This window comes from Dromaius novaehollandiae, chromosome 6, assembly GCF_036370855.1.
Source record: "Dromaius novaehollandiae isolate bDroNov1 chromosome 6, bDroNov1.hap1, whole genome shotgun sequence".
Taxonomy (NCBI): Eukaryota; Metazoa; Chordata; class Aves; order Casuariiformes; family Dromaiidae; genus Dromaius; species Dromaius novaehollandiae.
The window spans coordinates 31,630,467-31,649,086 of record NC_088103.1 but is presented as its reverse complement, the minus strand read 5'-3'; the positions used below and the strand labels follow the sequence as shown (position 1 = coordinate 31,649,086).

General features: G+C 42.3%; 1 protein-coding gene across 1 annotated transcript in view; it reads left to right on the top strand.

Moving 5' to 3' along the window:
• Positions 1–18,620, top strand: part of LOC112989796 (adhesion G protein-coupled receptor A3-like) — a 281,364-nt gene that overhangs the window by 82,072 nt on the left and 180,672 nt on the right. Inside the window, exon 3 of the mRNA XM_026111146.2 lies at positions 17,916–17,987. Within this exon, the coding sequence (XP_025966931.1) occupies positions 17,916–17,987 (72 nt within the window). The remainder of the gene's footprint in view (positions 1–17,915; positions 17,988–18,620) is intronic.

Genomic DNA, 18,620 nt, shown 5'->3' with positions numbered 1-18,620 from the left:
TATATTTCCTTGTGTTGAAAAGCTTGTGAATTATGCTGAAAGTAAAGTAAGCAGTCTTAACTGCTTTTTACTCTTTTGCTTACTGTGTGAGTTTTGTTTCTTTCAAATGTTGACTGGTTGAAGTAATGTGTAGTGTTCATTTTATTTCATATAGTACTTGGCAGCAGGGACCTTACAGTCTTTTCATTTCCATCAAGCCAGGATCTGTCTCTCGGCACATCCCTGCTCAAAAAAAGGGGCATAGTACTTGAAGGGAGTGAAGCAATCCAGTCCTATAGGTTGTTTGCGTATAGCTCTAGTCAAATCGAGAGCCTGCTGAACAAAATGTTCAACAATGTTGTTTTCTTTTTTAGGAGAGTTCTCTGCTTAATGAATCTAACTGCATACGGTGATGACTTCTTTTTAATGGTGTTTGTAACTCATTTCCTTTGGTAAACCGTAATTAATTAAGTATTGAATTTGAATTGTGCATTCATTGTAATTGGCATTTAAGAGAAAATGATCTTTATTTTCTTGATGTGAAAAATATTACATATTGATGGATGAGCATGTAATCTGTGTGAAAAATGTTTTGTTAAATCATTAACACTAGGTTGTTTGTCTGTTGAATCAACGACCTTTTGATGGCAACAGATTTCGCTGTGATAGTTTTTAATATTCTTCTTTTCCCATTAGCACAAGGAGCAACAGTTTTAAAGCAGCCTCTGTTTCACTTTGATATGAATAGATAAATTGTCAAAGCTGCCAACAAGAATGCTTCCGTATTACGGGGCTATGTTGTAAGCAACACTACATACAGTGTTCTTGCTGGTAAACACAAACTGCGCACATTTAGTGGTGCAGCTCCGTTCTCATCCTCCAGCTGAATTTAATGAGCTGTAACCCTGGGACGAGCTTTCGGAGAACTGGGTTAGTGTGTGCTGAGTGGGAGACAGATATGGGATGGCATTTTTTCTGAGCTGCCCTTTCCCACCGCTATCAGCAGAGGGGAAGGGATGAGGGTGGAATATATGCACAGTGCGTATTGTTCCACAAGAAAACACTGTTCCCCAGAATTAACCCATTTTAAAATACTCTATATGGGAAAGGAAGCGCAAAAAATCATATTAGGCTTTACGCTCCATATCTTTTTAAATTAAAAAGAATAATTTTCAGAGTATTGCCTGCAGGGTTTCTGAGGAATAAGGGGTATTGCACTGTACCATTATTTCTTAAGAGGTTTGAGTTGCAAGCCTCAAGCATATACATTAACACTCTGCATTGGAAGGGAGCATGTGTCACATTAATTATGTTCACAGCTCTGGTCTGCTACCACTGTCTTGTGTATTTTTTGCTAGCTGGTTTGAAGAGAAAGTTGGTTCTAGTCTTGGCCTACTTCAAAGCATCTGAAATGTGCTAAAAACAAGCTAAACCATAGCCAAATGTGTAGTAAATAATACATACAGCCCTTAAAACCAGAAAATATAGCAGCTTGTTAGCTGAGGAAGTCCTTAGAGTTCAGATCAGCAAAAACATACAGTAGACTTAATGGTTCTCACCAATACCACAGGCCCCTTTCACAATACCACTCTCATCGCTTCTTTAGAGACTGAAGCTCTTTATACAGTGAACGGGGAGAATTAGGTGTGTAGGAGGAGGATCCAAACAAACCATGGTGCTAAGGGATGAAGCAGGCACAAAGCAGCCTACAGAAGTGCTGAGAACTGTCATGATCTTTTCCTTTCTGGACCTAGGATCTGCAGCTACCACGTCTTCTGCAGCCATTCATTCTCATACGCATAATTGACTCAATATTTTCTTTTAAAACCTGGTTATACAAGACAGTGCTTTTGCTTTCCATTAGGGCCAGGAATGGGGCTGGAGGGCTCTGGTTTGGGCCCCAGCTGAGATTAGGGTTAGGGTTAGGAGAGAGAGGAAGCATAGAGCCCTGTATGGAGTGGGGCTGCAAAGGGCATGCCAAAGGAAATGGGGGGGCTGCACCAAGACTGCTCCCAGGGCAACTTTTCTATTAGGGTTGGGAATGAGCCTGGTGGGCTCTGGTTCGGGAGCCAGCTGATGTTACGGTTAGTTTTGGGGTTCGGGATATGGGAGAGAAAAAGCGTAGAGCCCCATGTGGAGTGGGCCTGCATAGGACATGCCTCAGGAAATTGAAGACTGCACCAAGACTGCTCCCAGGGCAACTTTTCTGTGTGGGCCAGGAATGGGGCTGGTGGAAACTGGTTTGGGTCCCAACTGACGTTTGGGTTAGGGTTAGGAGAGAGAGAAAGCGCAGAGCCCTACGGAGTGGGGCTGGAAAGGGCATGCCAAGGCAAATTGAAGACTGCACCAAGACTGTTCCCAGGGCACCATTTTTGTTAGGGCCATGAATGGGTGTGGTGGGCTGTAGTTTGGGCCCCATCTGAGATTAGGGTTAGGGTTAGGAGAGAGAGGAAGCCTAGACCCCAATGTGGAGTGGGGCTGTAGAGCGTGCCAAGGATATTTGAAGCCTGCACCAGGACTGTTCCTAGGGCAACATTTGTGTTAGGGCCAGGACTGGGTTTGGTGGGCTCTGGTTGGGGCCCCAGCTGAGATTAGGGTTAGGGTTAGGGTTAGGAGAGAGGGAAAGCATAGAGCCCCGTGTGGAGTGGGGCTGTAATGGGCTTGCGAAAGGAAAAGTGGGGCTGCACCAAGACTGCTCCCAGGGCAACTTTATAGTTAGGGCCATGAATGGGTGTGGTGTGCTGTGGTTTGGGTCCCAGCTGAGATTAGGGTTAGGTTTAAGGTTAAGGTTGGGTTTAGGAGAGCGATGAAGCGTAGAGCCCCATGTGGAGTGGGGCTGTAATGGGCTTGCGAAAGGAAATGTGGGGCTGCACCAAGATTGCTCCCAGGGCAACTTTTTTGTGAGGGCCAGGACTGGGTGTGGTGGGCTGTGGTTCAGGCCCTGGCAGAGATTAGGGTAAGGGTTAGGGTTAGGGTTAGGAGAGAGAGGTATCCTAGAGCCCCATGTGGAGTGGGGCTGTAATGGGCTTGCGAAAGGAAATGTGGGGCTGCACCAAGACTGCTCCCAGGGCAACATCCGTGTTAGGGCCATGAATGGGTGTGGTGGGCTCTGGTTTGGGTCCCACCTGAGATTAGGGTTAGGTTTAGGGTTAGGGTTAGGAGAAAGAGGAAGCGTAGCGCCCCATATGGAATGGGGCTGGAATGGGGATGCCAAGGAAAGTAGAAGCCTGCACCAAGACTGCTCCCAGGGCAACATTTTAGTTAGGGCCATGAATGGGTGTGGTGAGCTGTGATTTCGGCCCCAACTGAGGTTAGGGTTAGGCTTAGGGTTAGGGTTAGGGTTAGGGTTAGGGTTAGGAGAGAGAGGTATCCTAGAGCCCCATGTGGAGTGGAGCTGTAATGGGCTTGCGAAAGGAAATGTGGGGCTGCACCAAGACTGTTCCCAGGGCAACTTTTTTGTTAGGTCCAGGACTGGGTCTGGTGGGCTGTGGTTCAGGCCCTGGCAGAGATTAGGGTTAGGGTTAGGGTTAGGGTTAGGGTTAGAAGAGCGATGAAGCATGGAGCCCCATATGGAGTTGGGCTGCAATGGTATGTGAAAGAAAATGTGGGGCTGCACCAAGACTGCTCCCAGGGCAACATCTGTGTTAGGGCCAGGACTGGGTGTGGTGGGCTGTGGTTTGGACCCCAACTGAAGTTAGGCTTAGGGTTAGGGTTGGTTTTAAGAGAGCGATGAAGCGTAGAGCCCCATGTGGAGTGGGGCTGTAATGGGCTTGCGAAAGGAAATGTGGGCCTGCACCAAGACTGCTCCCAGGACAACATTTTAGTTAGGGCCATGAATGGGTGTGGTGGGCCCTGGTTTGGGTCCCACCTGAGATTAGGGTTAGGGTTAGGGTTAGGGTTAGGGTTAGGAGAGACAGGAAGCGTAGAGCCCCATGTGGAGTGGGCCTGCAAAGGGCATGCGAAAGAAAATGTGGGGCTGCACCAAGACTGTTCCTAGGGCAACTTTTTTGTTAGGGCCATGAATGGGTGTGGTGGGCTCTGGTTTGGGTCCCACCTGAGATTAGGGTTAGGTTTAGGGTTAGGGTTAGGAGAGAGAGGTATCCTAGAGCCCCATGTGGAGTGGGGCTGTAATGGGCTTGCAAAAGGAAATGTGGAGCTGCGCCAAGACTGCTCCCAGGGCAACTTTTTTGTTAGGTCCAGGACTGGGTCTGGTGGGCTCTGGTTGGGGCCCTGGCAGAGATTAGGGTTAGGGTTAGGGTTAGGAGAGAGAGGTATCCTAGAGCCCCATGTGGAGTGGGGCTGGAATGGGGATGCCAAGGAAAGTAGAAGCCTGCACCAAGACTGCTCCCAGGGCAACATTTTTGTTAGGGCCATGAATGGGTCTGCTGGGCTCTGGTTGGGGCCCCAGCTGAGATTAGGGTTAGGGTTAGGGTTAGGAGAGAGGGAAAGCGTAGAGCCCCATGTGGAGTGGGGCTGCAAAGGGCATGTGTAAGGAAATGTGGAGCTGCACCAAGACTGTTCTCAGGGCAACTTTTTTCTTAGGGCCAGGACTGGGTGTGGTGGGCTGTGGTTCAGGCCCCAACTGAGATTAGGGTTAGGGTTAGGGTTAGGGTTAGGGTTAGGGTTAGGAGAGCGATGAAGCGTAGAGCCCCATGTGGAGTGGGGCTGTAATGGGCTTGCGAAAGGAAATGTGGGGCTGCACCAAGACTGCTCCCAGGGCAACATTTTAGTTAGGGCCATGAATGGGTGTGGTGAGCTGTGATTTCGGCCCCAACTGAGGTTAGGGTTAGGTTTAGGCTTAGGCTTAGGGTTAGGGTTAGGGTTAGGGTTAGGAGAGAGGTATCCTAGAGCCCCATGTGGTGTGGAGCTGTAATGGGCTTGCGAAAGGAAATGTGGGGCTGCACCAAGACTGTTCCCAGGGCAACTATTTTGTGAGGGCCAGGACTGGGTCTGGTGGGCTGTGGTTCAGGCCCTGGCAGAGATTAGGGTTAGGGTTAGGGTTAGGGTTAGAAGAGCGATGAAGCATGGAGCCCCATATGGAGTTGGGCTGCAATGGTATGTGAAAGAAAATGTGGGGCTGCACCAAGACTGCTCCCAGGGCAACATCTGTGTTAGGGCCAGGACTGGGTGTGGTGGGCTGTGGTTTGGACCCCAACTGAAGTTAGGCTTAGGGTTAGGGTTAGGGTTGGTTTTAAGAGAGCGATGAAGCGTAGAGCCCCATGTGGAGTGGGGCTGTAATGGACTTGCGAAAGGAAATGTGGGCCTGCACCAAGACTGCTCCCAGGGCAACATTTTAGTTAGGGCCATGAATGGGTGTGGTGGGCTGTGGTTCAGGCCCCAACTGAGATTAGGGTTAGGGTTAGGGTAAGGGTTAGGGTTAGGGTTAGGAGAGAGAGGTATCCTAGAGCCCCATGTGGAGTGGGGCTGTAATGGGCTTGCGAAAGGAAATGTGGGCCTGCACCAAGACTGCTCCCAGGGCAACATTTTAGTTAGGGCCATGAATGGGTGTGGTGGGCTCTGGTTTGGGTCCCACCTGATGTTAGGGTTAGGGTTAGGGTTAGGGTTAGGGTTAGGAGAGAGAGGAAGTGTAGAGCCCCATATGGAGTGGGGCTGGAATGGGAATGCTAAGGAAAGTAGAAGTCTGCACCAAGACTGCTCCCAGGGCAACTTTTTTCTTAGGGCCATGAATGGGTGTGGTGGGCCATGGTTCAGGCCCTGGCAGAGATTAGGTTAGGGTTAGGGTTAGGGTTAGGGTTAGGAGAGAGGGAAAGCATAGAGCCCCGTGTGGAGTGGGGCTGCAAAGGGCATGTGAAAGAAAATGTGGGGCTGCACCAAGACTGTTCCCAGAGCAACTTTTTTGTTAGGTCCAGGACTGGGTCTGGTGGGCTGTGGTTCAGGCCCTGGCGGAGATTAGGGTTAGGGTTAGGGTTAGGGTTAGGTTAAGGGTTGGGTTTAGGAGAGGGAGAGAGAAAGCTTAGAGCCTCATGTGGAGTCGGGCTGGAAACGAGATGCCAAGGTAATTTGATGCTTGCACCAAGACTTTTCCCAGGACAACTTTTTGTTAGGTCCATGAATGGGTGTGGTGGGCTCTTATTTGGGCCCCGGCTGACGTTAGGGTTCACGTTAGGAGAGAAAGCGTCGAGGCCCGTGTGGAGTGTGTTACAGAATAGCAGACATGAATGAAAGACTGTAATTGGGAGATGAATCTTTGTCACCTTGGAATTAAAAAGTCTTTCCTTTGTCTGTTCTAAGTGCTTACGCAATTAAATGCATAGTGGCTTCTCTAGGTTAACTAAAGTTGTATTCCTACCTTCAGATAATATATTGGTGTAGTCGTTTAGATAAATTTCATAGGTGGAATAATTTTACATTTTGTACACACATCTCAAAGTGCAGATGTGAGACGTACAATGTTTCTTAGTAGTTTTCCTTCTGCCCATGCCTTTTGGCATTATTTAAACAATTATTTTGCAATATAATTCAGTACTTATGTAGTTGAACAAACTAGTTGATTGTGGACTAAATTATATCTGTTATAACATCATTCATGAACAGATTTGTAATGGCATTGCACTTCTATATGATTGTGGGGAAAAATTATATAACACAAGTTCTGCATAGAAGTCCCATATTAGTAGTCGGTAATGACAGGAGTATAAATAAGCTAACTTGTAAAGTTAATTTATAGAGCTGTTTGACTGATGGATGGTATGAATATATATTTTTTAAATTTATGTAACACCTGAAGTTTAGCCGTATTTCGGGAAGTGGCATGACTGGATTTGTGAGCGTCCTGTTGCCCATGAGGACGGCAGACGGGCAGGTTGGTGTGACGTGGTGTGAGCCACCTCAGCTGCCCGCCCTGCTCCTCCGGCGCGTCATGTAGTGATGGCTTTAGGATAACACGTGATTTGTGTTAGATGCTGTCAGCCCTTAAGAAGATGTAGCAAGTGCAGATTTATAAATACACATGTTAAAATAGCCACCAGTAAGTACCTTTGCTGCAGTTTTTTGTGGGAAATAGGTATATTAGAATTTATCATATATGAACGTGACCCTGAGCTTTAAAGTGAGATCGTGTTGCTGATGAACCCCCGGTCCGTATGCTCTTACTCAGAAATAAAAATGGGTGCTATATTGAGAAATACAGTCCTTATTTCACTTCCCAAACCAGCTGGGAATAAAATAAGCCGTTATGAAACCAGCGTGGCGCCAGAGAAATGAGGTCCCCAAGGCACTCGGCTGTTTTCTGCCGCCTCCCGGCAGGGAGGAGGTTTCACCAAGTGCAACGCAGCATTTGCCGGCGAGGGTGGCCGGGCCCCTGGCCCGCAGGGAGCCCCTCCGCGGGGTGACGCCGGGCGCTGGCTTACGGCTCAGGGGACACGAGGCGAAGAAAGTCGCAGCAGGGAGAGAACGGAGGAAGGTAGGAAACAGCAAGCGGGGCAGAGAAATTTTATTACTCTCTGTAGTGAGAAAGATGGTGAAGGGAGCAGATACCTCCCAGTGGCGTTCAGCATCAGCTCTCCCCAGCAGTGCTGCCCTCCTCCTTTCTCTGCATCCTTTTCTCCTCCTTCCTTTTCTGTCTCCGCCAATTTTTATTTATTTTTTTCGTATGCTTTCAAGGCTTGAAGACCTCTGTGTGTTTCCCGCGGCCTAGTTATATGTTCTTACTGCTGTGGCAGGTTTTTTTTTTTAATAATCTTTTCATAAGCTAGTGCTGAATAACTTGGGCATTTATTTTAGCAAAAGAAAATTTATTTTAAAAAGCTGTAACTTCACCTGAAACAATAGGGGAAAACACAACAAAGCATAGAAATCATTGAAAAAACATATTTCAAGTGAGACCAACAGACCCAGGTTTTTAAAAGGATATAGCAACTTTTTATTATCTTTAATGGGACAGGTTTGTTTTGAAATAAAAATCAGTGTCATGGCACTTCTGAGGCAGAAGAAAATCTCAAAATTATGCATGTGTGGCCTAGAAAGTACATGGTATGAGTTTAAAGAATGTGTAGGAACTGTACATATATCCTATAGGTCCCATCATTTTCAGTCTTCTTGTTTGCGCTATCATTCATCTATATTTTATATGAAATTTCAGGAAAAATTCTAAAAGTTCTGGCAAGTCCCTATGCGAAAGAACATGCAAATGTAAAATTTGTGCAGGGAAAGTGGTCATGGAAATTCTTCAGGGTGTTTGAATGGGGAACGCTTTAATTCCAGTTTCTGCAGGAGAAGACTGTTCTACATGCTGCCTTATTGGCACTCGTGGTTGTTTTTGAAATTACTTACACTTGTCTAAGTTATTTCCAGAGGCAGAGTTTGTATAACAGAGGCTTCAAGGGAAAGGATTCCTAGACCTCCCCCCCCCCCCTTTTTTTTTTTTGCCAAAATTGAATTCCTCTGAGCTAAAGTGCTTATAGACAATTCTTCCATATTGTGCCTTAAACCACTTCTTATTTCACTGTTGAACACTTATAACTTTACAGGATTTCCATGTAATTACTGTTTCTTCTGATATTGGCTGAATAAAACGCTCATAATTATTTTTTGCTTTTCTGGAAAAGCCTTCCTGCTCTAGCTGATGCTAGAATGAATCCGGGTACTTTCCTGACCCCCGGGATTGCCTGGGCAATCGTCACGACTGGTTTTGAGTTTATTCATTCCCGGAGATCAGCGAGGGGGATAAATCAAGCAACAATAGTGAGGGTAATATAGTGTTCTCCCATCTACCTCCTATCAGCAGCTAATGAACGACTGCAGCTCTCTCAATATTTTGGATATAGCAGGTGACTACATTTTTGTGATACTGCTGGTTAAGATTAATTCTTTTTCTTTTAATGAGATTACACAGAAATGGCATACAGGCTGAAAGATGGAGGCCCGTCTTGGTATTTTATAATTGCATCATGTTAATTAATTTTTAGAATTTTTCTGCTCCTGTGTTATGAAGTCATTAGGGTAAATAAACATTATAGGAAAGATGATTTTTATTATATCAGTTTACACTGGGTAGTGAAGTATCTTATTTTTGGCCTAGAACTATTCTAAGATTATTTAGGGGTCATCTGCAAAAATGCTTGTCTTTCCCTTACGGATAAGGGTGGAATTCTTTCTTCTTTTCTTTGGATGTTTTAAGCTGTGGAAGAAAATATTTCTCTGAAGTTTAAATTACATTTCAATAAAGAATCGCTTGTATTGTTCCAAGTCAATAGTGGTTCAATAATAGAAAAAGAGGAAGAACCAAGCATTTCCTTAAAAAAGAAAACACTGATAAAAAAAGAAATCTCCGTGATAAACTAGTTTGTGTATTTTAGAGGTCTCATAGCTAAAAAACACACAAGTTCATTATCCTAATACTTCTGTTAATTTAGTGTAAAATGCCCATCTCCCTATTTTATTGTGGAAACTGAATTCAGATACACTTCTGAAAATACAGAATGAATTCCTAATATCCCATATGAAAAATTGTGATTATGTTGTTAAAGAGTGACTCAGAAGTTTGAAATTTGACCAAAGACTATTGAATACACGTTGCTGGAAATCTGTAATAGGCAAATAAGTGCAGTCTTACAACATGGAATAACAATTCTTATCCTGGAGCTAAATCTTTTCCAGCAGAAGCTACTTCTTATTCACTTTCTCTATATTTATTTTACATTTTATTTGGTCTATGTACTTCTTAAAAAACCCATTTATTATGAAGGAAAAAATGCTGAGGATACGTTTTGCCCTGCTTCTCTGCTTTCTGTGCAAATAGTTTTCTCACATATTGGGATTCTGCTCAGAACTGATCCTTTTCTTTTCTTTTTTTTTTTGCCTCCCCCCTCGACGATTAGCCGTTGTCAAAGAGCACGTGCCCAGATCCCCAACCCATGTTGAACTGCCTGCTAGGCAGGAGCGCAGAGAAGTCCCACGGGGTCTGAAAGCTAAGGAAGCCTCTGGCTCTTTGCAGCCGGCAGAGGTTTCTGTGCGGAGCCAGCTGGGCCGCCGGCGCTCGCTGCCTTTCTCTAGCCACCGGTCTGACAGGTAAATCCTGGAGGGGGCCCACGCAGGACCGGCGGGGAGGGGAATACTGCTGGATGCAAGGCTGCTCACAGAGCTGACAAACCTCGGAAAAATGGCCCACAGGGATATAGTGACAGATAGACACTCTTCTGCTGTCGGCATCAGCTGTATGCCGAACCTCTCGTCGTGCACCAGCGCGTGATTGCCAGCACTCACAGAGCTGTTTTCTGCTGGTGCTGCAGAGTCACCTGCAAAGCTGCGTGGGCTGAGATGCGCTTCAGGTGCTTCCCTGGGCAGCTGCTGCTCCTGATCCTGCGCTCTCGCTTCCACCCTGCGGAGCTGGTCCAGGCCTCCTGGTGCCAGGCAGCATCACTCTTCTGCCTGGGCTCTCTAAAGTTGTAACTCGTAGGCATGTGAGGCAATGCTTTTGCACATACACAACCAGTAATGTTTAGACCTTACGTGGCCCTAGCTTATAGCTCTATTTTTGTGGCATTTTCCAGGAAAATAAAAAAGATACAGCAATAATTACTTATGTTCTGAACATCATTATTTTGCTGAATTTTTCTCCTTGAGAAATGGGCAAAGAAAAAATATCTGGAAAAGCCTCAATGATTTTTCTTTATTAGAAACTGCATTTCATTTTGAACTATCAATAACAAAACATTAAACTAAAGGTAGGTACTAAACTTTTTTGCATCCTCATTGCAAATTCTGATTGGTTGGCATTATATTTTGAACATAACTGGAATTTATACAGGGTAAATTAATCCTTAAAAATGTATGTACAAGCTAGAAAATGTTATTTTCTGATATATACATATAGAGAAATGTTCAACAAAAACATTTGTCTGAATGTTTGTCCTCCTTTACCAAGCTTTTTGCTCACTTTTCCTTCTTTGGTGTGTTGCTCCTTCAATTAAAATGCTCTGAATTTCTGTAGTTCTACAAGCTTTATATTCTTGCTGTATTATTATTACCATTAAAATGAATATGCTGTAACATCCTTCGGGGACTTTGAGTGAGGAAGCCTTTACCTCTGTCCTGTTTCAGCTACCATTGACACTTTGTTTAACATTTTTAGACTTGTTCCTAAATGATGAGTACCTGCCAAGTTACCAAAGCACACTCCATGAGAATGAGTCATCATCCTTGAATAAAATAGTATCCGTTTATGCAATGAGCTTTCTGTTGCTCTATGCATCTTTATTGCCATCAAAAAAGACAGGTTTGAAATTTCTGATCATACTGTTAAGAAGCATCAGATATTTTCTTGCCTGGTCTTCAGGATGTATTGTCTTAGGTAACCCAACCAGTAATGGGTCATCATTTAGGTGAGACTTTTTTTTAATAAAAGAAAACTAAGGGAAAAAGCATAACCAAGGAGAGCATCACCATGTTAAAAACAAAACCAAAAAACCTCCTATCTCTCCCCACCACCACCATCACCACCATGTAGCCTCTGTGTCTGCAAAGGCGCAGTTACTTTCCATATACTTAATATCTTGTGGGAATCCTTTTAATCTAAATAAGGATTTATCCATCTCTCTTGGAACTTAACTTCAACAGTCATAACTTTTCTAAGTCTGGAAAGTAGATTAAACATCCACTCCTACCACAGAAAACAAGAAAAAACAACAACAGCTCCAGAGTTTCATAGGAACATTGTGTGCTTTAGTTATCGATGATGATATCAGATAATGGATAGCACTTAAATCAAGACATCTGCCTGCTTCTCTGTCTCCGATGTGTGACTAGCAATACACTCCCCAGCAACGGAGGTGAAAATGTGTTTTCACAATATCTAGAACATCAAAGTATAATAAGCATTGAGTCACTGGCTGCTGTGCTGAAAGATGTGTTTAAGATGTCTTCATACATATTTTTCCAATATCATCTTAATTCTTTGTCCCTGTATGCAAGACTGCTAACCCTGATAATCAATATTATGACTGCAGGGTATGTACTGAATGTGGTCTTTCATCAATGGCTATGCCACTTTCCTACCATGATCATAAAGAGGTTTTAAAAGCATATCTTTTTTAAGGGTCCTGATTCTGCCTTCATTTATTGGGCAAAACTTGCATTTAGTTTAGCTGAAGCATTTTGCATAAGAAAGAAGTGGAAGATGTGACCTTATATTTTTTTGTTGTTGTTTCATAGTAATATGCAAAATGTGGAAAGCCAGTCATATTTCACTGGTATTTGGCATCTGCTCAACAACTGATTGCTCTTCTCAGAGCTTTTTTGGAAAGTTTGCAGCACCATAATGACAGCTTTCTAAACACAGATGTCCTCTTGGTACAACCTATAATTTTTTATGAAAGATGTATCAGTGTCAGGAATTTGAACGAAGTACTGGAATTAGTTGAACATTCTTGTTATGAATATGTATTCAGAATATCTACAGTGCATATCGTGGAAATAGGGGGAAGAGTCTGCAGTGTCTGAAGGCGTAGACTTTGATACAAAATGCCCCAAATGTCTGCATGTAGTTTAAGATAAACTGATTCTTTTGTTAATGTGTATATTTTAATAATTTTCCCGCAATGTGTTCTGCTGTATGAACGCGTACTGTGAAGCTGAAGCATCAAGAATCTCAAGAATACATTTAGATAATCAGGGATTTGGCTACGGAAGGTACGTAAGGGCTGAGAGGCCTGGAGGAGCTATTAAGTGTTCTTACAAAGTCTCATTAGTAGCCTCTTTCTCGTATTTCATTTCTATCTCAGCTAAGCTATCAGGAAATGAATATTTCAAACACAGATTTCCCCTCCTTAAGTCAGCTGCCTTTGCTGAAGTAACTCCTCTTCAGTGTCATTAGTAAGTAAAAAGTTAAAAGATTAATGTGCAAGGTGATAAACTCTCAGCAGCTTGTGATACTTAGTAAAAGTTCTTGTATGATTTTACTTGTGGACTGTTATTTTCATACACATGCAAATTACATACGTGGGTGTAGGAAGATAGTGCTGATTGTTTATCATATGTAATTTATATAAGTTCAGGCTTGTAAGTGAAAAGGAAACTCTCCTCTGGTAAGTTATAGTAACCATTTCAGATTACTTTTTAATGATAACAGAGTCTGTTCTCTATTGTCCTTTTCCCTATTCATGTCTAATTAAGATCAGAGTACCATGCTGCAAGTACATCTAGCAACTTTAATAAAATTAGGGGAAACACAGCATTTCAATAACTATTGTAGTAACTTTTTGCATCAGCTGTGCAGCCTAGGTATAAAGGCTGCAGTTGTTTCGACTAGAGCTAGTTTCACGTAGCTTCCATCTATCTGTAATTGTAACAGAAGTTTGGGTTTGATTTATTTTCAGGTCACGCCACGAGATATATACACCCACACCACTAATGACACGTCATTCGGATTCAGAATAGATACTTTAAAGTTAAAATGCTCCGTCAGAAATGATGCAAAACCATAAATGTTAGTTATAATTTTTTTTTTTTTTTTTTTTTTTTTACTTTAACTGGGTCATGCGATGGTCATTCAATATTGTGATACTGGGGTTCTTTCCTTTCTTTTTTTTTTTTTGGTTGATGACAAAATCGCTTGCATAGTATGTGTGTGTGTGTGCATGTGTGTGGCCCAGCCTGGGCTCTCGCTTGGCAGGCCTCGGATCATGACCTTTTGCCAAGCCTCAGCAGTAGCTCTTGGGGAAAAATGTAAACATACGACCAAATATACCCTGGTTTCTTTTTTTAGCTCAGTAAAAGTTGATGCTTGTTGCTATAAGGCTTCAATATAACAAACTGTTTGCTAAATTAAAAAATGGGAGATGCTAATTCAAGATTTCAGTAGCACTAATTTTGTAAAAGGAATAGAAGTGGGAGGCAAGAACATAGATTCTTCTAGTACAGAAGCAAGAATTGTAAGTGGTTAGCAATTGTGCTCATTTATTTATTTTCATCATGTTTTAGTCTTCAAAAAGAGACAGGGAAGAAAACACCTATTGTGTTAAGCTAGAGGTATATGGAATCATTATGGAGTAATACTTATTACCGGGAGAGTGCCAGGACTGTGGGTAGCGTAATCATCTACAATTTTCTGAGACTATCCTTACTGAAATGACCTACCAAATTTAAATGTAATTTCCAAAATAAGGAGACCAGATGACTTAGCTTGTTTGGGACAGTGCAATTGATGGACACTTTTCCTTGAAATGGCCTGGCTTCCACTAACATTACCCTCGGCTTTTTTATTTCTCTAGATGATAGTTTTGGATTATACTGTTTTTGCCTATGCTGTTACAAGTTATGAGGAAACAGAGCAGAGTTTCCATAAACTAGGACACGGAGGTCCAAGACCTTTTGCCTGCTCGGTTATTTTGACTGGCGTTAAAACTCACCTGCCAGCAATTTGCCGCTCATACAGATTTTTTTATATTTGTTGTGAGCTGTTGACACTGTTGGCCATAAGAGATGATCACTTCATCTAATTGCAGCCTGCAAGTGCACTTAGATGGGTTGGCAGTTAACACAGAATATGGCGAATTGGCATACAGATTATTGTCAGTTTTCCCTGCCTAAAATGTGGATATTTGGTTAATCTTTAACAAAGGCACGAGTTTGTCTTTGCAAGTTGATGGGACTCTGGAGAAGACATAGAGACTGCAGTGCTTTCGCATGGATCTTTTTGTTTATGAGGATGCAGGGACAGTTGCGAGCCAGCTCTCCGAAGCCGTTGTCACAACTGCCTGGCCAAATGAAGGCAAAAAAAAAAAGAACAAAATAAAGAATCAAGTGCTGCTGCCAATATGAAAACTAAAAAAGAAAAAAACCTTTTTCCAGTTTTTACAGTGTTTTGTTGATAACAAATGTCATCAGCTGTATTTGACTTGTGGTTATATCAACTCCTGGCACCTTGATCCCAAACCAGTATGTCACACAGAAGGGAAAAAAACTGCCGTGGCTGGGCTAGGTAGTCGGGAGAGGGCAGAGTAGCAGCAGGATGACACCTGGAGCCCACAGTTCCTCCATGTTGCCCGCTGGGGCTTCTCATGTGCCTTGGCCAGTCGGTCCCGGAGAACCCACTCGAGCACACACCTCTGTGCCTCTGTTTCTGCCAGTGCTGTGATTGTACTTACTTGATTTGCAGGAGAAAGAAGAACCTAAAACTACGCCTAGAATTAGTTATTGACTATGCAGTTTTCTCCTTAATACTCAAATTGCCATCCAGGTCCTTCCCCAAGCTCTGCCCCTTGTTGGCACCTGGAGCTGTCTCCTGACTGATAGTTTTATTTCTCTGTCCCCTCCCCTGCGCCACCTTTTGCTCTCCCTGGTGGCTTCCTCAGACCCTGGCGAATTTTATGGGCTCTTTCCCTTTCCAGAGCAGTGTAGGCACGTGTATCTCCATATCGCACAGCAGCAGGGAAGAAGCACTTCTGGGTTTTATGCTTTTTGCTAGCTTAGGAACCAGGTACAGCTGCTGCGGCTCAAGCAAATAGGACTGACCTATGCCATGTAATACATATTCCTTAAAGTTCATATAGGCATGAGTTAATGCATCATTATTTAGAAGTTAGGTCAGTGCTGGGTCAACTGGCACAGATCAGTGCATTTTTAATATGTTCTTGTAACATTGTAGTATTTCTGTTGGGCTGAGATTTTTTTTGAGTTAGTATACTTTATTTGTATAATGAACTGGATAATGGTTATCTGTTAAAATAATAACTGAAAACAGGAACTATGAAATATCTTAAACTAAGGAAAAAACAGTAAGAAACTAAACTACTGGCTTTTAGAGAGACATGGCTAGCAACTTTACTAATACATTTCATTGCTTCATGGATGCTTGTTACTTCAGATTAAGTACTTTAATCATCGAACCTATTAACCAGTAAACTTGTATGGTTTTGCAGTACTTATATTCTTAGCCTATTGATTGATTGCAGTTTTAAATACACAGTTCCCTTCTCACCTTTCTTCTGTTCGTTTGGGGTTTTTTCCAATAATGTCACAAGATTAGTGGAAACATATTCATGGCGAAAGCACTGTGTAGAGCAAGCTAGAACAAAGAACAAGAGCTAATCTAAAAGTATTGGACAGGTGAGGTTGCGCTATATGATCATTGTTTGTGAATGCAAATTGTTCAGTTAGAAATTACAGTTCACTAAGATTTCAATTTACTCAAAAATCATTTTGAGTTAAGTAGCTTTTCTGGATTATTAGTAAGCAGTGTCAGCTGATGTTCATTTTCAAGATTCTAGTTGCAGCTCTGTTAATAAGTTTTCATGTTACATTCTTCTACAGAAATTTCAATCTTACCACTTCCTTGCTTTGTGCATAGCAAAAAATGATGCAAAAAATGTGTTCTTAAAAATGAATTGCAATAAACCATAAACAGTGTATTTGTGAATGATGGTATAAATATGGAAGTGTTCAGTTCTTAGCTGTGTTATCACACCTTGCAGAGTACGCTGCATAAGCTTTGACATGGGTAGATTTTAAAAAATACTGAGTGATTATCTCAAACCTAGTTTACAGCTAGTTTTTTACAACTTCAGCAACTGACTGCCTAGATACACTTTTCAAGCTGAGATGGTAAAGACTTTAAGGTTTTCTCCATCAAAACTGTAGTCTTCTTCTGCTGTGTATTGGTAGCACTGCATTTCTTATATGTGGAGATGAAACTTCTTGTACATAGAAGTCAAAATGTCTTATCACCTTCTTCAGGATTTTGAGTGTTAGTGATGCAAGCTGAAAGCTGAATTGGAGCTTTTAAGAGTCTGACTGAGAACTTTGCTAGACAGAACCCTCATCAGAGTCATCCCTGAAACAAAGTGGCTTTGACAGAACACATTTTTGGAATAGTATACCACGATCTGCAGAAATGACTAGCAAAATACGAAGATATTTATGATATGGAATCAATTTGACTTTGAAATTCATATCTATCCTACTGTGGACTCAGCATCTGGGGCGAAACCTTGCCCTATTGAGAGCAGGACATTTCAGAGGAAGCAAGATTTCACCTAGGGTGCATTTTATCTGCAATAAAATAGAAAGTCATAAATAAGGTGACTCATGCTGTTGATGCGTCCATACTTTGGTAGAGTCCAGGCGTGTATGTGCTGGAAATACTGGAAGTGGCCAGTCTGAGAAACAGCAGTGATGTTATTGAGCGCCAGTCATTCCCTATGAATTGCAAATTGTCAAAAGATGAACACCGACCCTGCAAGAGCTGACAGCAGCTGTCTCCTAGGCCTGCTCATCTGATGGCACTAAAGGCATTTCCTCGGCGTTCACATAATGAAGAGTCTTAAGACAATTCAATAGTAAATCTCTGCGGGGACTGAACTGAGAGCAGTGTCATGGCCCTGAGCACTGTGCCCAGAGCAGATGAGTTTATTAATGCTTGTAATGCTAATGTTCTTTATCTGTACAACAACTGATCCTCTGGATTGTCCCCAAATGCAAAATGAAGCACCTATCTGCCAAGTAGGAGAAACTGTGTATATGCTAGGACTGAAAACTGACCTATGTGTTTCTGTCTCACATGCCAGCTGCTTTGCCTGCATTAGGTGGGAATGAGAAATTTATTAAGTGTAAAGTGCACAGCACGATGAATAGGCAAACTAACAGGCTCTTGCTTTGCTGACCTAATTATTTTATTCACTCATTGATTAAAACATTTTTTCCTGAGGCAAGAATGGCTGGCAAGCTCGTTCTGAAAATTACAAATAGGGAAAGAATTAAAACAGACTGCTTTTTAACATCTACCCTTAACCTTCTTAGAAAAATATGTTTTCATAAGCTGCAAATGATGTAATGTTTCTGGTGTTACTATTTAAAATAAATTCATTGCTCTTAGTTAAGACAAAGGTTGAAGTTGCATTGCCTTTCACACTTTTCATGTATAACAGAAGTACAGTATGTAAAAGTGATAATTAATTGCTCCTCCTATTCTGTCTCCCTAGAGATCTGAAGAATAACTTAATTAGCACAATTGAGCCAGGGGCCTTTCATGGACTTTCAGAACTGAAGCGCCTGTAAGTATTAATTGTATTTGAATTATCCTGAAAATTGGGTTTGTATCAACATTTCTATCCTTGGGGAACTCAAATATGCCACCAAGCAATAATAACATAAGGACACTGGCTATAGAATGGAAAACCATGCAGTGCACTTTCTAAATTTACCAGGGCTGTTGCTTTTTTTCTTTTGGGGGGATGTTATTAGTATATTTAAAATTATCTGTTTGTCTCTAGTAAATGTCCTAACACGTACATCTAGAAAGCTTTAAAACATACATGATGATACCTAGCAGAAAATGTATTTCTACAGAATTAAGCAGACATAAAACTTAGTGATTTAAATAAGTGGAAACACCATTTTGTGCTATACTAAGTTTTTTAGGTATGCTAGGTCTCCTTTACTTTTATCAAAGGCCTGGTCTGTAAAAAATAATTTCTTAGGAAGAAAACTTTTGCATGTTGAAGAATTTGTCTACCATTCTCTTACCTATTAAATTCACTCTGCTTAGTATGTTTTATTTAAAGAATTAAAGGTTTTCTAAGGAAACAAGACTTACGCAATTTGCTCTCTGCTCATCATCCTTGCATTCCTCTCTTTGGGAGTCCTCTCATAGTACTTTTGAAGGCAATGGCTGATTTTAAACTACA